Here is a 20,963-nt window from a genome sequence, read left to right as displayed (position 1 = left end):
TCCACCTGAGAGGGCAGACGGGGCCTCATTTTAACGTCACATCCGAAAGATGGCACCTCCAACAGAGCAGCATTCCCTCAGTACTGCACTGGAGTGTCAGCCTTGATTTTTGTGCTCAAGTCTTTTGAGTGGGAATTTGAACTCTCAACCTTCCGACAAAGGTGAGGGTGCTAACCACTGAGCCGCAGTAGATACATAACCCTGCTTTTTAATAAAGGAGGGAGAAAGAAAACAAGGAACTATAGGCTAGTTAGACTGACATCAGTAGTAGGAAAATGCTTGAATCATTAGGGATGTGGTAACAGGGCACTTACGAAATAATTAGGCAGTCATCACAGTTTTAGAAAGAGTAGAAATTGCCAAATTACAGGCCAGAAACAGGCCATTTGGCCCCAACAGGTCAGTGCAATTGTAAAGCTTCACATCAGCCTCCGCCTACCTAACTTCATCTCACCCCATCAGCATATCCTTCTATTCCTTTCTCCATCACGTTATTATATAGCTTCCCTTAAATGCATGTGTGCTATTAGCCTCAACCACATTCTCACCATCTCTGGGTAAAGATAATCAAAGTTAATTATTTTAATCTTCTGGTTAAAGAGAAATATACATAATTATGAACGTTGGTCGTAAGTAAAACTGGAAACAAAACTTTCCACATAAAAGTGATGTGGTGTCAGGTTCATTAATTGAAGGATTGTGTCCAATTCTGGGCACCGCACTTTAGAAATGATATCAAGGACTTAGAGAGGGCGCAGATTTACGAGAACGACACCAGGGATGAGGGACTTCTGTTACAGGGAGAGACTGGAGAAGCCGAGGTTGTTCTCCGAGCTGGTCAAGGCGAGCTTCAATACGCCTAAAATAGAGACTGTTTCCCGTGGCAGGTAACCAGCGGACACAAATTTAAAGCAATTGGCAAAAATAAAAGTGCTATTTCTTTATACTGACCCGGAATACACTGCCTGAAAGGGTGGTGGAAAGCAGATTCAATAATTTTCGAAAAATACTTGAGGGAGAGTAGGGATGTGGGACTAATTGGATAGCTTTTTGGTAGGGGCAAGGTGGGCTGCATCATTAATAAATAGACTCAAATCGACATTACAGGTTGAGATTGGAGGGAAATGGAAATCAATCTGAGTTTAGCTCCTTATTGGCAGGAATGTGAGTGGCTCTGAAAAGAGCCTTTTGTGTTGAGACGCTCGGTCGCTGCTGGCCCGTCTATCTCCTCTTCGGGGCCCGTCGCTTCCGCCCCCCAGTCCGGGAGGATGCGGACCTCTTGGGGGCTTTTCTGGGCTTGGCCTTGCGGGTGTTCTTGGCCGCCGGCTTCTTGGCGCGTTTGTGGGCGGCGGGTTTGGCGGCCGCCGCTCTCTTGCGGGCCGGCTTCTTGGCGGCCCCTTTGCTCTTGGCGCCTCCTTTGGCCCCGTCCTCTCCTCCCTCGGCCTCCTCTTGTCCCCCGTCCTCCTCCTCCTCCTCTCGGTCCGGGTGCAGCGAGGCCGAGGAGGTGCCGGCGCCGCTCTCCACCGGCGAGCCCTTGTTGGCCGTGGTGCTGACCGACTGGGAGGGCCGGGCGCCGGCCTTGTCCGGCTGCTCGTAGCCGGAGGCCGAGATGGTCTTCTTCAGGGCGCCCAGCTTGGAGGCTGCCTGGCGCTCCTTGGTGGCGGCCACCGCCTCCAGGATCTGCTCGGCCACCGCGGCGGCGGCGGCGCCTTTCTGCGGCCGGTAGGCGGCCTTCTTCTTGGCGGCCGGGGGGAGGGTGGCGGCCTCGGGAGGCGCGGCTGCGGGGACCTCGGGTTTGGCGGGCGCGATGTCAGCCATTTGGGCAAATGGGCGCGGACTGGCGCCGCGCACAAACTGAGAGGGGCTGCGGGGCCCGGCGGCTATAAGGGCGGGGGGCGGACGGCGCAGGGGCAACCTGCCGCTCGGAGACCGCCCCCTGCCCAGAGAGCCCCGCCCCCCGCCCGCTTGGAGTCCCGTCTCCTGACCGGGGAGACGCGACCACCGCCCAGGGTCCCGCCCCCTGCCCAGGTAGCCCCGACCTCCGCCCGAGGGCCACGCCCCCTGCCCAGGGAGCCCCGCCCGGAGCCCCGTCCCTTGTCCAGAGAGCAGCGCCCGGGAGCCCCTCCCCTCCCCTCTGTCCTGGGAGCCCTGCCCAGCCTTGTCCAGGGAGTCCCGCCCATCGCCCGGAGCACCGCTCCCTGTCCAGGGAGCCACGCCCACCGCCCGGAGTCCCATCCCCTGTCCATGGAGACCTGCCCGAAGCCCCGCCCCACTTGACCGGGGAGCAACGCCCACCGCCCAGGAGCCCCGCCCCCTGTCCAGTAGCATCTCCCCTCTCATAAGAAATAGGAGCAGGAGTCGGCTCCACCATTCAATAAGATACAATTACCTGTATCTTAAATCTGATCCTCCAGTTACCTGCCAATGGAAACAGTTTTTCCTTATTTACTTTTATCATGCCTGATCTGATCTTGGCCTCAACTCCACTTCCCTACCCTTCGCCCCATAACCCTTGCCTCCCTTATCGTTCAAAAATCTGTCTATCTCCACCTTAAATATATTCAATGACGCAGCCTTCACAACTCTCTGGGGCAGAGAATGTCAAAGATTCATGACCCTATGAGAGAAGAAATTCCTCTTCATTTTAAATGGACCACCCCTTATTCTGAAACTATGCCCCCTAGATCTAGATTCCCCCATGAGGGGAAACATTCTCTCTGCATCGAACCTGTCGAGCCCCCTCTGAATCTTACACCTTTCAATAAGATCACCTCTCATTTTTCTAAACTCCAATGAGTATAGGCCCAACCTGCTCACCCTACAAAACTTACATTTTTATAGATTATTGAATCTGATTCAACCACCTTCAGGCTGTGTATCCCAGATCATAACAACTCTCTGTGTAAAACAAAAATTATCATCTCTCCCTGGTTCTTTTGCCAATTACCTTAAATCTGTGATCCTTTGATTACCTAACACTGGAAACAGTTTATCCTAATTTACTTTTATCAAAACACATCATGATTTTGAACGCCTTTATTAAATTTTCTCTTGCATTTCTACAGCGTTGTTCACAACCTCAGGACATCCAAAATTGCTTCACAGACAATAAAGTACTTTTGAAGTGTAGTCTAATTTAGCAAATAAGAAGTTATTCTGAAATTCGATGTTTTACTGGTCACAATTCCTGCCTCGAAGTATTGAAGTAATTTGACCCCAATTAATCTAAATCAAAATTTGGTATATCGCTAAGCCATTGGAGTCATTCTCTTTGTTTACAATGGGATTGCAGAATGCACAGAATCAGAGAAAGAAAGACTGAAATTTATTTTCGTATTTCACGACCTCAGCAGACCTCAAACACTCTACAGCCAATGAAGTGTAGTTAGTGTGGTAATGTAGCAAAGCAAACCCCCTCCTTCCTTAAATCTCCCTTTCCATATTTTGGAGGTTGAATCCAGCAATCCTTAGATTATCGAAAATATCAGAAGAATAAGGGGGGGCTGGGAAATTGACGGGGAGCAAAAGAAAGAGATATTCGGAGGGATGAAGAGGTGGGTTTTAAAGGAGGAGTGGATGGTGGAGGAGTTGGGAAGGGATTTCCAGATTGTTGGGTGTATCCGCCTCAAAATGCGACCATAAATGGTGGGGCGAGAGGCGGTGAGGCATGTACAAGAGGCTGGGTTCAGAGGAACAGTGAGTTTGGAGGGTAATTGTTGTGTTAGAGGAAAGATGAGGCCAGGGAGAGATTTAAGCACTAAGATAATCTGAGACAGTCATAGACTATCTTTTGCGACTTTGGTTATGGCCATTTTGGTAATGTGGGAAGAGCAGAAACCTGATTGAAGGGATTCAAAGCACAGCATGTAGTTTTTACGCCAGGATGTTATGAGGTATATATGAGCCCTTTGTGTAACATGGATTGCATGGACTCCAAGGAGTAACCTCTCTAGTGTTCCCGGGTTCATTGTGGTGTGTCCTTCTTACTAATGGGGTTGCCTTACCATAAAGGACAGAACCCTTGGAAACCTGACTTAATGGGAAAAGAGAATGAAATGCAAACAATGGCTCAGGCAAAGTGATTTGAGAAGAAATCTGATAGCAATGAAAAGAGCTTTGGTGGAAGATTATGTATAACGATTACTTATTTAGAAGCATTGCTGCCCATTAAAGCCACCCCCCCCCCCCCAACAGTTCCTGTCATCATTATAAAAGAGCAGATTAATCAACTATAATCGTAGTTCCTGAGGAAAGCCAAAACACAACCAAGCCAATCGGCTGAATAAGAGCCAGCTGAATGTTCACCTAGATCAGATGTGTAAATATCAGTCTGCTGCTACATCTATTGCATGGTGATCAAAATCTTAAGCTTGTTGATTGCTGACGAGAAAATCCGAAAGGAGCAACTGGCAGCCCCCGAGCAGAGATTATGTTAGTGTGAGATTTCACGTAATTTCAATTGTAAGACATTGACAATGTGTAAGACCTATAAAGGATTATGACGCTAATTCTGCCGCTGTCCCAAAGTTGCTGAAATCCGAAACAGCCCCCAGTGTTGCTCTGCACAATAGACATCTGGTCTCCTCTTGAGCACTACTTGGTGCCACTGGGAATGTTTCAAATATTCACCATTTAAACTTTCCTTTTTCCAATTGCAAAATTAATGGATTAAATTGGGTATTTCAGTCCTTTGCAGCTCTGAAAAAAGCCTTTATGTCTGAATGAGAGGTAATCTTATGGAAACTTATAAGATTATGAGGGGGCTTGACAAGGTGGATGCAGAGAGGATGTTTTCACTGAGAGGGGAGACTAGAACTAAAGGGCATAATCTTAGAATAAGGGACCGCCCATTTAAAACTGAGATGAGGAGAAATTTATTCCCTCAAAGGGTTGTAAATCTGTAGAATTCGCTGCCTTAGAGAGCTGTGGAAGCTGCGACATAGAATAAATTTAAGACAGAAATAGACAGTTTCTTAAATGATAAGCGGATAAGGGGTTATGGGGAGCAGGCAGAGAAGTGGAGCTGAGTCCATGATCAGATTAGCCATGATCTTATTGAATGGCGGGCCAGGCTCGAGGGGCCGTACTCCTGTTCCTATTTCTTATGTTCTTATGTTATGTTTTCAGTTTTGAGATATCTTTCTTGTTCCCCTCAATTTATTTAGTTTTGGTTTCAGTTGAGTTTCTCTGTAAGTTGTCTTCCACCCAGTCCGTTTCTTGGTGGGGTTCTTACCGACATTCCTGGTCCTCCCTTAGGTGGTACAGTATTAGCTTCCTCCTTGGCCTTGAGCCCGGCCATGGTTTCTGGCTCTCGTCGAGAACAAAGGAGCCGGTGGTACCCTCGGCCTGCACCGGTAAGCCGTCGCTCACCAGGCTCTTGATGGCCAGCTGGACGCGGGCCTGATTCCTCTCCACGTCGTGGCCGTCGGCCAGCAGCGCCTTCCAGATGGAGCGGCTGCCGCGTGTTGCAGAGCCGACAGCGTCTGCAGAATCAGCTGGGCGATCCACAGCTCTTTCTTCCTGCGGTGCCGGTAAGGTGGAAGCTGCCGCTTCTTCTTCTTCTTGTTCGTCTTCTGCTGCTGGCTGTCGGTGTTAGCGGCAGGAGAGGATACAGGCAACCTGGGCACGGGTGGGAAGGGCTGAAGCGCACCCAGCAGAGTCAGCTATGGCTCAGTGGGTAGCACCCTCGCTTCTGAGTCAGAAGATTGTGTGTTCAAGTCCCACGCCAGGGACTTGAGCACATAAATCTAGGCTGACACTCCCAGTGCAGTGCTGAGGGAGCGCTGCTCTGTCGGAGGTGTCGTCTTTCGGATGAGATGTTAAACCGAGGCCCACTTGCACTCTCGTGGATGTAAAAGATCCCACAGGCACTGTTTCCAAGAAGAGCAGGGGAGTTATTCCCCGTGTCCTGTGCCAATATTTTATCCCTCAATCCACATATCCAAAAACAGATCATTATCACATTGCTGTTTGTGGGAGCTTGTTGTGCGCAAATTGGCTGCGCCTTTCCTACATTTACAACAGTGACTACACTTCAAAAAGCAATGCATTGGCTGCAATGCGCGTTGGGACGTCCGGTGATCGCGAAAGGCGCAAGCCTTTCTTTCACCCAATTTAATGATGGGGTTTTGTCGGCCAAAAAAGACACACCAGCCGCCGCCACCGCTCCGATTGAAAGGCACAAGGCGGACCGGATAGAAGTAACCCCGGGGGCATCACCTCCCGCGCTCGCCAATCAGATGCCTCGCTTGATTGGAACACCGAGGCAATGTATCGATACCCAGTTCTCCCACCAAAATCTGCAAATTCCCCCGTCTAATTCGTCTAACATCAACTTCCAGCATGGTTCTTCGTGCAAAACTGGGCTCGGGAGTCTGAATTACCTATTCCAATCTTCTAAAACAATTAAAATTGCTGGCAATGGCAGTTTTTTTAAAGACTATCCGTGAAGTATGACCTGGCCACAAACATTTTACGCACCCATTTTCCCATTCTCAGGGTAATTGATGTGTTGTGTATTTATTTCCCAGTAGTTCTACCCACCTCCGGCCTTATTTATTCCAATTTCATAAATACACACAAAAATAATCTAAAATCGGCTCTCTGATGAATTATTGAGTGGCTCTGAAAAGAGCCTTTGGTCTTTTTTTGCCCCACCCAAATCTGTCATAAATCACCCGGGCACAGCATTCAGCTATCCGCTTGTTCCAAGGAAACCTGCCGTTCTTTCTCCGAGGGAATCTGTATTTCTTTCTCCGAGAGGGAGGTCTCCTCCTGTGCGGGGGGTTCATCCACTTCCTCCTTCGGGCGCTTGGCCAACTTTCTCGGCCTTGTCCGCTGGCGTTGGCCTTTCGCCCCCAGCCCGGATCTCCCCTTGGGCTTGCGGGCGGCGACCCTCCTCGGCCCCTTCCTGGCGGCGGCGCCTTTCCCGATCTTCCTGGGCGAGCCTCTGCCCCTGGTCGCCGCCTTCCTGGCGGGCTGACGAACCGCGCGTTGCCTCTTCCCCCTCCTCCTCTCCCGGGCGGCGGCAACCCTCCTCCTGCGCTTCCTCTCCCTCCGGTCGCCCTCTGCCGCCGGGTGGGGCTGGTCGTCCTGCATCTTGCCGAGCCTGAAGGAGCCCGAGGCGCCGGTGCCGGTGGCCTGCAGCAACGAGCCTTTGGTGACCATGCCGCGGACCGCCTGGTTGACCCGCCAGTTGTTTCTCACCACGTCGTAGCCGCAGCCCGACAGCACCTTCTTGAGAGCCGCCAGCGACAAGCCCCGGCGCTCCCTGGCGGTCGCCACCGCCTCCAGGATCCGCTGGGACACGGATCTCCTGGCCGAGGACGGGACTCTGCTCCTCTTCTTCCGGGTGCTCCTGTCACGGAGAGTGTCGGCCATGGCTGGGTGCTGGGACCTTCTCTCTCTCTCTCTCTCGCTGCCTGTGTGTTTGGGGCAATGAAAAGTTTCCAGCAGCCGGCGCTATTTAAGCAGCTGAGCCGGACGCTGCCGAGTCAAAGGTCAAAAGGGCTTTTGTATCAAAACAGAAATACTCAGCAGGTCAGGTAGCAACTGTGGAGAGAGAAACACAGAATTCACGTTTCGGGTCTGTGACCTGTATTAGTGTTTAATTCACTACCACTTGTCTTCGAGGAATGCCCAACCTTGACGATGTCCCTGCTCTTTCCTCAGACGGGGATTTCAGTTTGTCTCTTTTACCTGGCTCATCTTCCTTGTTTTCTGTTTCCCTTTGATCAAGTATCTACTCGCGTTCGCAGACACGTATCTTTCCTTCGCAACTGACTCCGGCTCCGACACCAGTTCTGACCAAGGGTCGTCAACCTGAAAAGTTAACTCTGTGTTTCTCGCTCCACAATTGGCTGCCTGACCCGCTGAGCATTTCCAGCGTGTTTTTGTTTGTATGTCACATTTCAACATCCGCAGTATTTTGTTTTTGCAAAAGTCTCGTGGACTCATCTCCTTAAATGTTTGAGACAAGCAGGTCAGTTTCTTTTTCCAAACCGTGCACGGCCAGGCTGGAGTGAGAATGCCTTTCCCGGATATCTAATTTGGGACAACTCGTTAAGCCAGTATCTTAATGCAACACAGTTCCCTCAAGTTCTTCTCTTCCCTTACAGGCTTTCAATGTCAAATGTTGGCGTCAGCTCATCCATTATTTCCCCATTTTTAACCTTTTCTTTGCTGCCTTTTCGTGTACACCCAGAAAGAAACGCCAGCACCGTGCAGAAGTTGCGATGTTTCTGCTCTGACAGTTGCAGCTAATTGCTCTCCGGATCTCGGCTTGAACTTGAATTAATGTCGGTTCCCATTGAAGTAATGTTGGAAGGAGCAGTTTATGATTTTTTTTTCTCCAGCCGCCTTTCTAGGCAGCTCGGCATTCAGATAGACGGGTTATTGCTGGGCTCGAGAGGATTATCTTTGCTTTGTGAATTTTTGTGGCGGAGTGAGTGGATTTCTGGCATCTCGGGAATAGTCCCAGTTCAAATAATTTGTCCCTTCATTCCGGGAGCTTTCCCTCGAATCTTTCTGAGCTTCACTTTGGAGTTCAGAGCGGCTGCCAGAGAGGAAGTGACAGGAGGTGAAACCATTTGGAGAAAAAAAGATTTTGGAAGCATTGCTGCCCGTCAGAATGCCCTGACTACAGACAGGAGTGAAGAACCCTCGTCAAGATCAGCCGAACGCCACGGCCACAAATTTGGTTGTCCTCAAACTGCTGAGGAAGATCGCTCAGGTTTTCAAGGCCGATCTTTGCTTGAGGTGGGGCTCCCAGGACAGCGCGCCATCCGTGCTCTGCGGGTCAGCGTTATTCGCAACGAAACCCAGCTGAGCTGCTACACCCGCAAGGAATGGAGAAGATTCAGTAATTGTATTGCTCTGCTAGGATCCACTGCATGTGGAAACTAAACAAAAACACACCAGCCCAATGACCTGAATAAACAGTCTGTGCATTGCAATGTATTTACTCGTGAAATGCGGGCACCGTCCTATTAAAATGTGTAAACGCTGTATTTATGTGTTATACAATCATATTGGTGTTATCCTCTATGAATGTTAATCTAGGATATAAAGAAACGTTTACGATCAATCTCGAGGAAGTGGCCATGTCGGGTACGCGTCCAGGATGTGTGTAGTTGGACATTTATGAAAATGAAACAGTATAAGAATGTCGCAGATTAAAATGAATACTGCCTATCGTTCCCCAGCCCCATTATTTACATTATTTGTCTCAGACTACCGTCAATTAACTTAAAGTATTTTTCTGTAGAATTTTAAATAACGAGCGGTGCATTTGACAGGTACATAAAATGGAAATTCTGGAAATCAAAACAAACAAAAAATGGAAATACTGGAAACGATCAAGAGCTCGTCCAGCATTTAAGAGAATGGTGTTAATTGTTTTTTTAACTCGCATTTATATAGCGCCTTTCACTTCAGGACGTCCCAAAGCGCTTTACAGCCAATTAAGTACTTTTGAAGTCGAGTCATTGTTGACATGTAGGAAACATACTGGTTTGAAGATTATTCAGATCCTATTGTTAAAAAAAAACTTACATCGCCATGTGACGCGGGGCCAGATATTAGATGCGGTTCATCAATTAGCATTTCAAAAATAAACACGGCCATTTTAATTGGACCAGTAAAAGTGGCCCGGGACAAAAATCCAGTAAATACACCGCCTTACATAGGGCAGCAACAAAATATAATCCAACCGAGGGATTCAATCAAAAAGTTTAGTAACTAACGTATTGTGTAACTAACGTATTGTGGTGCCCACCCTTCTGGCGTGTGTGTGTGCTCCTTCGTGTGGCCATCATTTTATATGAACTTGAAGTGCGACTGATCCCGATTCAAGCGGGGGCGGAAATCTTCACTTTCTCTAACGCTGTGATAATCGGATCACTTCTCGCCTCTTAATTTCGTTCCACTTACCCACCCAATAACCAAAATGATGCAACTTGCGAAAGGGAAATCTGCTGGTTTATTTATCATCTTCGCCTTTTACATTATGCATTTTGTCTAAAGTGACCCATGTTCAGAAATAAAATATGATCGGCACCGTGGCCACTGGGTCTCAGCTCAATTTTTTGGTTAAAATAGGTGGCTCTGAAAAGAGCCGTTGTGTTCATGTGTCCATATTTTCTTTTCACGGGTGTCTCCGATCTGTTAACGACAGGCGTAGTTTCCTCGGTAGCGGGCGGGGTTTTTCGGCGGGCGGCCTACCGGCCGCTTGGGCTTGGCGCCGGGCGAGCACCGGCGGCGGGCCTTGTTGGTCTTTGCTTTGGCCGCCTTCTTGTAGTTGCGGTAGAGGCGGGCGGCAGTGCGGCCGGCGGCTCGGGGCTGCTTGAGGTGGCCGCGGGCGGCGGTGGCTCCTCGTCCTCTGGCGCGTCCCGTCGCGAATTTGGGCTTCGTGACACGGCGGCGGCCGGCCGGCTGCTGCGCCGCCTTGCGGGCTTTGGCCGGGCGCCTGGCAGCCGTCGGCGGCCGGCGGTTCCTCCTGACGGCGGCTGCCAACTTCTTCCTGGACGGCGAGGCGGTCAACTTGGTGGCCGAGCTTCTCTTCTCTTCCTTCATCACCGACGACAGGACGGCGGCCGCCGAGGTGACAGCCAAAGGCGGTGCGGACGCCGCCGCCGCGTCCACCCGGTTCTTGGAGCGGTTGAGCCTGAAGGAGCCAGAGGCGCCGGTACCGGTCGTCTGCACCAGCGATCCTTTGCTCACCAGGTACCGCACGGTGTGGTTGACACGGGTGTTGTTGCGGCTCACGTCGTAACCCTTGGCCGACAGCGCCTTCTTGAGGGCGGCCAGCGAGATGCCGCGGCGCCGGCGGGTGGCGGCCGCAAGCTGCAGGATGCGCTGGGTGACGGTGGGGCCCGTCGCCGCCTTCTTGCGGCGCTGCGGGCTGCGCTTCTGCTGCTTCGGGTGGTGGTGGTAGTGGTGTTGTTGCTGCCTCCTCTTCTTGGCCATCGCCACCTCCTTCTCCACCGCGCCCGTTTCGCTCATGTCGTCGTCCACCGCCGCCGCCTTCTGGCTGTTGTCAGCCATGCTGGGAGGGGAAGGGGAGGGCGTGGTAGGGGGTTAAATGAGTGGTGTGTGTCTGCCGTGTGTGTGTGCAAGGGCTGGGAGGGCAGCTCTTTTCTCTCTCTCTCTCTCTCTGTGCCCAGCCTCGCACCGACACGCGGTTGAAACTGAAAGGTGCAGCCCCGCCGGAGCGGCCGCTTTTATGGGGGCAAGGCGGACGGACTGGAGCGGATTCCCCGCCCCTCGACCCCGCCCACTTTGTCCTCGTTCACCCCTACCCCTTTGTTCTTGACCCTTGCCCCCGGTGTATCTTCTGTTGTGTCTGTGTGTTGTTGTGTGTGTCTCTCTCTCATACACACACTTAAACCCCTCTTTTGTGTCTGTGTGCGCTGTTGCTGTTGTTTTGTGTGTCTCTCTCACACACTAAACCTCTCTTTTGTGCCTGTGTGTTGTTGTGTTTCTCTCTCACACACACACACACTAAACCCCTCTTTTGTGTCTGCTGCTGTTGTGTTTCTCTCTCACACTAAACCTCTCTTGTTCTGTTGTTTTTCTCTCACACACACACACTCTAAACCCCTCTTTTGTGCCTATTGTTGCTGTTGTGTTTCTCTCTCAAACACACTAAACCCCTCTCTTGTATCTGTGTGTTGTGTTTCTCTCTTTCTCGCACACCCACAATTGCCACCACGCCCGCCGGCCCAGCTTCTCCACCTCCCGCCCCCCCCCCCCCCCCCCCCCCCTTGCTGCAAAGTGTCCACCCGACGCCCGATCTCTCTCTCTCCCCCGGCCTCTCCGCCGGCGCCTTCGACGTCTTTCCCACCTTTTCCGCCTAGCAAAGGTCCGACGGGCTTCTGCTCTGCTCTTTGGCCGGCAATGGAGATTTCCCCCTCACCCACCGAGACGGGCTGCTCACCTCCGATTTGCAGCGGGAATCCGGGCTCTGGTGCTGCGCGGGGGACTCGGGAATGAATGATAGCCGAAAGGTGACCGCAGTAACACAGCTGGTTCAGAAAGCAGGACGACGCGCCGTCCACTTCGATTTCAGCCAATGAGATCGCTGGGAACTCACAAATTCCTGTTCTGAGGATCTAGGACTCCAGCGATGTGGTATTTTGAAATATACTTGTGTTGGAAAAAAAATGCCCCTGATTTTTTTGAGGGGAAAAACACTGGGTTCTTTCCATAAATGTCTAACTTATTTCCTTTGAAATCCTGTTCAATAACAGCTCATTTATGTTTGAAAGGAAGAAAACTTGTAATTTCTTTTCATAGTTGAAGTGAGTTTATTTTTCCCGTCACAAACGCAAACGTCAGCTATTGTTTACACAAACCTCCCATTCAGACGTCCTTGGTAAATTACAGGATATACCAAGTGTGCTTATTTGGGCTGGGACTGGTGAGCAATAAGAGAGTTTAGAGCAAGCCCACACGTCCCATACTCTGACCTGTTCAGGGCGCAATTCTGTTCCAATAAACAGCCAACCAGTCTGGTTTGAAACTCAGCCCAGTTTACAACAAATAAACTTTATAATGCACCACATTTCCATGTCATTGTACCACTAATTATTATCAGGTTTGCTCCATCCGCTCGCTCATCTTTTTTCAGGATGGGTTGGGAGACTAATGAGCATTTCTAATCTAACTAGCAACATTTGCATGATGGTGGGGGTGGCATAGAGTTATTTGAGGAGATTCTCTCTCAGAATCGATGCTTGAAAATTCAATTCTTACGATGCCGATATAAAAGACATACGTCAGTTGCTACTCGTATTTTTTGAAAGACGGAAAGGTGTTCGACAATACATTCAGAGGCTTGAGGTCCCAGCAAATTCACCACATCAGGAGTAAATGGATCCCGGGGGGAATAATACACTAGATATGAGCATCAGAATAAAACTACATGCTCTCTTTTGGACTATTCAACGTTTACTGGTCAATCGAGGGTTATAGTCAGCTCAATCGCAGTTGTGGGTGTCCGTTATCTAATCACCGTTCAATCTAATTGATACTCAATGACGGAACATGCCAGTTCCTTCGAGGTTATTTCTACAATGAACTGGGTCAATTTGTTCCTAATTTATTTCAACACGCACATGGAGCACAGATGAGGGGGTTGACTTAGGAAGGTAGGTTGAGCCTATACTCATTGGAGTTCAGAAGACAGAGGTGATCTTAATGAAACATAAGATAATGAGGGGGCTCGACAAGGTGGCTGCAGAGAAGATGTTTCCCCTCGTGGGGGGGGGATTTACAACTAGGGGGCCATAGTTTCATAGACTAAGGGATCGCCCAGTTAAAATGGAGACGAGGAGGAATTGCTTACCTCGTGAATCTGTGGAATTCTCTGCCCCAGAGAGCTGCGGAGGCTGGGTCATGGAATATATTTAAGGCGGAGAAAGACAGATTTTTGAGCGATAAGGGAGTAAAGGCTCCAGACACACAGCAATGTGGCTGATTCTTAACTGCCCTCTGAAATGGCCCAGGAAGCCGCTCAGCTGTCAAGAAGGCAACTCGCCCCAACCTGCTCATGGGTAATTAGGGATGGACAATAAATGCTCGTCTTTTCAGGGATGCCCACATCCTGTGAATGAATAATTTTAAAAATACTGTAACTGTTTAATGTAACTATACCTTCTGGAAAGGAATGATCCGGGATCTTATGATATTATAGATTAGGGTTTGTGAGCAATCCTAAAAAAAATCTCGAATGCTCCAGTATGGGGAAAGCATGAGCTGGTGTAGGAGACGGTGGGATGGGTCTGGATTTCCATGAAGAGGGAGGAAGAAGTAAAAATAATGAACCATCAATGAGAAACAAGACAGGAGAAAGGATCGCACACCAGTTTGAAGAAAAATGGACAATACAATCACTCCCCAGCCAGAGGAAACATCTTCCCTGCATCTACCCTGTCAAGCTCCAAGAATTGTGTATGTTTCAATGAGATCGCCTCTGATTCTTCTAAACTCTGGAGAATATAGGCCAATCTCTCCTCATAGGACAATCCCTCTATCCCAGGAATCAGTCTGGTTCAAGCACCTGTGGTTCACGATCTTCTCTTCATTATCATTCGTGTCCTATAATATAATAATTGTTATAATTTTTATTTATGTAACGCCTTTACCATAGTAAAACATCCCAAGGTGCTTCACAACAGTGTTACAGACAGATAAATTTAACACCGAGCCACAGAGAAATTAAGGCAGATGATCAAAAGCTTGTTTAAAGAGGTAGGTTTTAAGGAGCGTCTTAAAGGAGGAAAGAGAGTTGGAGAGGTTTAGGGAGGGAGTTCCAGAGCTTGGGGCCCAGGCAGCTGAAGGCACGGCCACCGATGGTTGAGCATTTATAATCAGATGCTCAAGAGGGCAAAATTTGAGGAGCGCAGACATCTCGGAGGGTTGTGAGGCTGAAAAAGATTACAGAGATAGGGAGGGGCAAGTCCATAGAGTGATTTGTGAACAATGGTGAGAATTTTGAAATCGAGGTGTTATTTAACTGGGAGCCAATGTAGGTCAGAAAGCACAAGGGTGATGGGTGATCTTGACTTGGTGCGGGTTAGTAGACGGGCTGCTGAGTTTGGATAATATTAATCCTAATCATATTAGGAGGTCACGGTGGATTTTATAACAACCCATTCGATGAGCTCAATTGGGAATGAAAATGAGGAGGTAGCTCTTTAGAAAGAGGAGGTAGGAGGCTCTTGAAAGAGCCCTTGTGGTTTCTTGAGTGATTTATTTCGTTGTCTTCAGGTGTAAACCTTGCTGGCTTGTCCGGTTTTCTTGGGCAGCAGCACGGCCTGGATGTTGGGCAGGACCCCGCCCTGGGCTATGGTCACCCCACCCAGCAGCTTGTTGAGCTCCTCGTCATTGCGGATGGCGAGCTGCAGGTGGCGGGGGATGATGCGGGTCTTCTTGTTGTCGCGGGCGGCGTTGCCGGCCAGCTCCAGGATCTCGGCGGTCAGCTACGAACATGCATACAAAAGAAAGACATGCATTTATAGTGCCCTTTACAACCACCGGACGTCTCAAAGCGCTTTACAGCCAATGAAGTACTGTTGTAATGTTGGAAACGTGGCAGCCAATTTGCGCACAGCAAGCTCCCACAAACAGCTATGTTGATTAAGGGATAAATATTGCCCAGGACAGCAGGGATAACTCCCCTGCTCGTCTACGAAATAGTGCTGTGGGATCTTTTAAGTCCACCTGAGAGGGCAGACGGAGCCTCGGTTTAACGTCTCTTCCGAAAGAGGGCACCTCCGACAGTGCAGCTCTCCCTCAGCACTGCACTGGGAGTGTCAGCCTAGATTTATTTGTACTCAAGTCTCTAGGGTGGGACTTGAATCTACAAACTTCTGACTCAGAGGTGAGAGCGCTACCCACTGAGCCACAGCTGACACTAACAGACAATGACAGCTGACACTAACAGACAATCTGGTCCATGGAGCCCGTCTCATACAATTGCAATAGGTGTATTGCAACATATGCACACCACCCCACCCGAAGACATGTGATCTCCTGGAAGGCGCGCAAAACCAGATTTTTTTTAAAAAACCAGGCCAATATTGAGGTGGGAAAAATCTGAGAAATTCCTCTCCAACCTATCTAGGCAATCGAAACTAGTCCAGGGACTCACTCTGGCCCTGAAATCCGTGCAGTACCTAACTTCTATAAGAGGCGATCTCCGCCCCAGCCAGAAACAGGTCCAGCTCTCACCTGAAGGTAGACATGGGCTCTAGCCCCAACACAGTCGGTATAGTCACTGGTGTATGCGGCCGACTAGTAACTGGAGACTGGCTCTGAATAAGCACTTGCATTGATACGGCACCTTGTACAAGCTCAGGATATCCCAAAGCGCTTTACAGCCACTGAAGTACTTTTTGAAGTATATCCACTTAATGTGGGAAACTCGGTGCACAGCAAGGTCCCACGCGCAACAACGAGATCATGGAGGGATAAATATTGGTCAGGTCACCGGGGGGGGAACTCCCCTGCTCTTCTTCGAATTGTGTCATGGGATCTTTTGCATCCACCCGAGAGCAGACGGGGCCTCGGTCTAATCTTATACGAAAGACGGCACCTCCGACAGTGCAGCACTCCCTCAGCACTGCGCCAGTAGTGTCAGTTTGGATTCTGTCCTCAACTCTCTGGGAGTGATGCACTTACATTCATGCTGATCAACAGGGTCCATACAGGATTTCACTCGATGATGGGGTAGATTTTCAACCCATTGCTTCCTTACAGCCCTAAAGAAAATGCATAAGAAGTGAGCAACCATGTTGCAAGCCTCAATCTCATGTTGAAGGTTCGCTTAGGAGGACTGTCTTTATTGTTTTGACATTGTGAGAACAAGAGTTTGTAATTTTTTAAAAACTCATTCTCGGGATGTGGGCGACACTGGCAAGCTGCATTTATTGCCCCCTTCATCACTGCCCTAAAAGGTGGTGGTGGTCTTTCTCCTTCAACTGCTGCAGAACTTGTGATGATTGCCCTCCAATAATGGTGTTAGGTAGGGAATTCCAGGATATTGAGCCAGACATGATGAAGGAACATAGGATCAGGAGGAGGCCATTCAGCCCCTCGAGCCTGTTCTGCCATTCAATAAGATCATGGCTGATCTGCGACTTAACTCCATACACCCGCCTTCGGCCCATATCCCCTAATACCTTTGGTTAGCAAAAAGCTATCAATCTCAGATTTAAAATTAACAATTGACCGAGCATCAATTGGCTTTTGAGGAAGAGAGCTCCAAACTTCTACCACTCTTTGTGCGTAGAAGTGTTTCCTAATTTCACTCCTGAAAAGGTCTGGCTCTAATTTTAGCCGAATCCAAGTCTCCTCAAACAGTCGAATAGTTTTGTTCTATCTACCCCATCCGTTCCCCTCAATATCTTAGATATAAGGAATTGCAGTACATTTCCCAGTCAGGATGGTATGTGACCTGGAGAGGACCTCCGGAGGTGATGGTGCAATTGCTGTAAATGTGCTTGTACTGAGTATTGCTCATTTGCCTGGTTAAACGTCCATTAAGTGTGCCCAATAGTTTATAGCCTGAGCCAGTCACTGCTGACCCAACAGGAGGAAATCGAGTGGCAAGACATGTTGGGTGACTTTGGATACAGACAGGGAACGCATTGGTCGCCCGTTATAAGCCCGGCCCCATATTCGGTTCCATTGTCTTCAATACAACCAAATATCGGGTGTGTGATATAATAGGCGTCAAAAGTGATTCCGCCTGTTTTATGTCCCTGGCTAAGTCCAATTTCTACCCCCACCCCCCCCCCCCCCCCCGATAGATCCCAGTCAGCCAGAATATGGTTATAAAGGAGTCTCTTTGAATCTTGGGTTTCACAACAGGCGGTTTGAAGTTAAGAAAGGGCCTCACCAGGATTGGTGCGAGGAAGATGTTGGGAGAAACTGCGAGGCAGATGCTGCAGGTCGCAACCCTCCAAAGCAAATAACAGACAGGGCTCGGCTGAGGTGACGTGCTTTCCCCAGAAAGGTTAAGTTGCACGGACTGAGAGGGAAGACCTGGAGGATTTCAGTATTTGGCTTGAACGAAGAAGGGTTTCAGGGAGCAAGAAACGAAAATCAGGCGCTGGTCGGGGCGGTGACGGTCTCACTCGGCAGGGTCCGCCTTCCTCGCTTAAATCTGGTGACCAAGTACAGCGCCCGCCTCCGCCAGGCGTTCAGCAACATGGGCAAGCGGCCAGTCGGCTCGGCCCCAAGTCTCGCCCGTCAGCCGGAACGGAAGCCGAAACGAAGCTGAACTAGCAGAAGCCGACCAACCCGGAGCACCCCACCAAAACCCGAGAGAAAATCAGTCTGGAGGAGCCTGAGAACCAAACCTCAATGACGCTTTTCAGAGCGACTACGTATTAATAAATAATTGTTACATCTTCCAAAAAGAATGGCTTGCATTTATATAGCGCCTTGCACATTTACCATGAGGGCACTTAGGGCCTCTTTATAATGTTTCATCTGAAAGACGGCACCAACGAAGTGTCAGCCTGAAATATGTCCAAGTGCCTGGAGTAGTGCTTGAACCCACAATCTTCTGACTGTGATGCCAAATTGCCACTATTGACCTAAGCTGACACCCAAGTTTTTTTAAACAGAAGCAACTTCTGAGCATTTCCTTAAGAATTCAGAGTTCACTCTGAATAATTGTAACGGAAGGCAAATTGCAAATGACGAGAACAAATGTCCTGAGCTGAATAATGAATATTAGAAAGCAAATCACAATATAGCCAAATCTCCAAACGGAGTAGTTTGGGATTCCACCCAATAAAACAGCCATGTTCAATGCTTTTAATGTAATAAAGTAGAACATCTTGGGCCATGAGAATCCCATTTGTTAAATGTGTGTTTTGGGGGTAGAAAAACTGTAAAATGAAGCGCACTGGGGTATCAACCATTTGCCCAACCCGTATGATGGTGGCGTTTCGAGCTGCCAATGACGAGGGCCAACTTGTGTTATCGCGCCGGGGGTTAGTGAGGCATTCCTCAGTCGGCCCTTCGAATCAGGAACCGTGGTGCCTCGGATCGGTCGCCGGCAGCAACCCCGCGGGCGGCAGCCAGCCCGGCGCGGCAAATCACCCAGCCAGGCGACCCAGGAGCCAGCAAAAGGCGCCGACACCCGTCGGTCGGGGCGACCCGCAAGCGCTGACGGGGCGGAGGGCGGGCGTTCCCTTCGGTCTGAGCGACCGCCGGCCGATTGGACGCCGGAGCGGGGGTGGGTGCGGCGAGAAGGGCGCGGGTGCGACGAGGCGGGGCGCCCGGCGGGGGAGCGAAATCGGGCGTTTTGCGGGAGGCAGAAACACAAAAAAAATGGCCGCGGGGCGGGAGCTGAGGGAGGCGGGGGGCTCTACCGCGTCCGCTTTGCCCGGCGGGCTCTGCCGCGTCCGCTTTGCATGGTCGGCTCTGCCGCGTCCGCTTTGCCGCCATATAAAGCGGCCGCCGCCGCCGCTCCCGCATCTTTGTTGCGTCGTTACCGGCACCGATGGCTGACATTGCTGTAGCTGCCCAGACTGATGCACCCGCGGCCGCTGCTGCTCAGGCCGCCGCCCTCGCACCTTCCCTTCCCACCGGTGTAGCCGGCCCTGCCGCCGCGCTTGCCGTCGCCAAGAAGAAGAGCGCCTACCGGCTGCCGAAGACGGGGACCAACGCCACCGCCGCATTGACCGAGCAGATCCTGGAGGCGGTGGCCGCCACCAAGGAGCGCCAGGCCGCCGCTCCCGCCACCCTGGCCACCATGAAGAAGACCATCTCGGCCTCCGGCTACGAGCTGGAAAAAGGGTGCGCCGGCCTCGGAGGGGGCGGCCTCGACCTCGCCCGCTCCAGCCACTCCCTCAACCATCACCACCACCATAACAGCAAAATCCTGGTTGGCGGCGGGCCCCCGGCTTCTGCCCAGCCGGAGACTGCAGTTCGCGAAGCCAAGAAGAAACCGGTTAGGCCCAGGAAGCCGTCTCCCAAGAGGGCGGCGGCTAAAAAGACCCATAAAAACGTTAAGGGGCCGAAAGTCGCCAAGAAGTCGAAGACCAATCCGAGAAAAGCCCCCAAGCGGCCCGCAGCCTCGCGGACTGCGGGGCGTAAGCAACGGGCCCCGAAGAAGAGGTAGACGCAACGTCTGTACGCGGAAAGAAAAAGACTCTTTTCAGAGCCACTTCACAGATCTCCACACAAAAGAAGCTAAAACCAGATTATCTCCCTTCTCTTCGCCCCCCCCCACCCCCCTTCGATTCTCAACCTGAACTGGATCGCATTGTATCGGCTGGCTCCAGTTATTTATGAATTTGTAACCGCTTTCACGTTGTGGAATGTATTCAGCATTTACTTAGGAAAATGTCTAATATTGAAGGTTTATTTTAAAATCAATCACTAAAATAAACGTAAGACCTTACCCTGCTGCCGATCTTGTGCTCATTTCTTCTGCGGGACAATCCTCATTACATCCAGTGTGTCGGCTACAAGGGGCAATGGAAACTGTGAGGATTAGTGTACACTGATACCTTGATTTTAAAAAGTGCATCGAGTTAGAATAGGAAAGTAATAAAGTTATGTTTAAAATATATATATACACACACGTAAGAATTTAAGAAGCAGTCACTTTTTCGCAGGCAGATGCAATTAAAACATAACACAGCTGGAAAAGGAAATGACAAGGTTAACCTGTCCTGATCCGTCGTCTGAGTCTAACGCCTCCCGTGAAGAGGTTGCTGGGGTTTCTGTGAATGTTTGAAAAGATGCTGCAGCGGCATCGTTTATAAAGATGAAAAGCACAAGTGCATTGGGTGCGCTCTTTGGTGTCAAAGGTCACCTCACGCTTTGCCGACCGACTGGCGCTTCTGATTGGTCCGATCCTTCGAGTGAGGGAACGCCATCTGAAAGCTGATTGGTTTCAAACGGGACACCGGCCAATAGAAAATCCTCCTTTCTAATTCCTCATTAACATAACGGTGTCTATATAGGCGAGAAGCGGAGCGACTTCACTTGATTCAATAGAGCTCGCATTAAACGGACCACAATGCCGGATGCGGGCAAGGGAGCGTCCCGAAAGGCATCGAAACAGTCGCTTACCAAAGTTAGCAAGAGAGCTCCTAAGAAGCGGAGGAAAATCCGCAAGCAAAGCTACTCCATCTTCGTATACAGAGTGTTAACCCAGGTTCATCCCTCCACCCGGATCTCCTCCAAAGCCATGAGTGTGATGAACTCATTCGTTAACGACATCTTCGAGCGCATCGCCTCCGAGGCTTCGCACCTCATTCACTACAACAAGCGGCGCACCATCTCGGCCCGGGAGATCCAGAGCGCCGTCCGCCTCATGCTGCCGGGGGAACTGGCCAAACACGCCGTCTCCGAGGGCACGAAAGCGGTCACCAAATACACCAACTCTGTTTAGGTCGACCATGTAAAACAACAATTTAAAAAAGACAACTCATATA

At 50.3% G+C, this 20,963-nt stretch overlaps 4 protein-coding genes across 4 annotated transcripts; 2 read left to right on the top strand and 2 right to left on the bottom strand.

Moving 5' to 3' along the window:
• Positions 1–1,152: 1,152 nt before the first annotated feature.
• On the bottom strand, positions 1,153–7,422 carry LOC139230124 (uncharacterized). The gene is made up of 4 exons (XM_070861967.1): positions 6,696–7,422; positions 5,234–5,579; positions 4,005–4,033; positions 1,153–1,880 (listed from the first exon to the last, which is right to left on the bottom strand). Exons 1-4 carry the CDS (start codon positions 7,378–7,380, stop codon positions 1,222–1,224), a joined length of 1,719 nt encoding a protein of 572 aa, XP_070718068.1. The 5' UTR covers positions 7,381–7,422; the 3' UTR covers positions 1,153–1,221.
• A 2,661-nt stretch (positions 7,423–10,083) lies between these two features.
• On the bottom strand, positions 10,084–11,175 carry LOC139229729 (histone H1-like). Its single transcript, XM_070861276.1, has one exon. The coding sequence runs from the start codon at positions 11,041–11,043 to the stop codon at positions 10,165–10,167; it is 879 nt and encodes a 292-aa protein (XP_070717377.1). The 5' UTR covers positions 11,044–11,175; the 3' UTR covers positions 10,084–10,164.
• Positions 11,176–19,018: 7,843 nt separating this feature from the next.
• Positions 19,019–19,639, top strand: LOC139230123 (histone H1.10-like). The gene has a single exon (XM_070861966.1). The coding sequence runs from the start codon at positions 19,019–19,021 to the stop codon at positions 19,637–19,639; it is 621 nt and encodes a 206-aa protein (XP_070718067.1).
• An 893-nt stretch (positions 19,640–20,532) lies between these two features.
• Positions 20,533–20,963, top strand: LOC139229736 (histone H2B 8-like). Its single transcript, XM_070861282.1, has one exon. The coding sequence runs from the start codon at positions 20,546–20,548 to the stop codon at positions 20,918–20,920; it is 375 nt and encodes a 124-aa protein (XP_070717383.1). The 5' UTR covers positions 20,533–20,545; the 3' UTR covers positions 20,921–20,963.

The sequence above is a fragment of the Pristiophorus japonicus genome, chromosome 19, assembly GCF_044704955.1.
Source record: "Pristiophorus japonicus isolate sPriJap1 chromosome 19, sPriJap1.hap1, whole genome shotgun sequence".
Classification (NCBI taxonomy): domain Eukaryota; kingdom Metazoa; phylum Chordata; class Chondrichthyes; family Pristiophoridae; genus Pristiophorus; species Pristiophorus japonicus.
Note: the sequence above shows the minus strand (reverse complement) of the source record. Positions and strands in the feature narration are given on the sequence as shown.

Excerpts from the sequence above, each read along its gene's own strand:
- LOC139229736 (XM_070861282.1), top strand. The coding sequence starts at position 20,546 with ATGCCGGATGCGGGCAAGGGAGCGTCCCGAAAGGCATCGAAACAGTCG.
- LOC139230124 (XM_070861967.1), bottom strand. The coding sequence starts at position 7,380 with ATGGCCGACACTCTCCGTGACAGGAGCACCCGGAAGAAGAGGAGCAGA. Across the intron at positions 4,034-5,233 it reads AGGGAGGACCAGGAATGTCG|TCAGGTTTCCAAGGGTTCTG; the intron begins GTAAGAACCCCA and ends TTTCCCATTAAG. Across the intron at positions 1,881-4,004 it reads CAAGGGTTCTGTCCTTTATG|CCGCCGGGCCCCGCAGCCCC; the intron begins GTAAGGCAACCC and ends CCGCCCTTATAG.
- LOC139230123 (XM_070861966.1), top strand. The coding sequence starts at position 19,019 with ATGGCTGACATTGCTGTAGCTGCCCAGACTGATGCACCCGCGGCCGCT.
- LOC139229729 (XM_070861276.1), bottom strand. The coding sequence starts at position 11,043 with ATGGCTGACAACAGCCAGAAGGCGGCGGCGGTGGACGACGACATGAGC.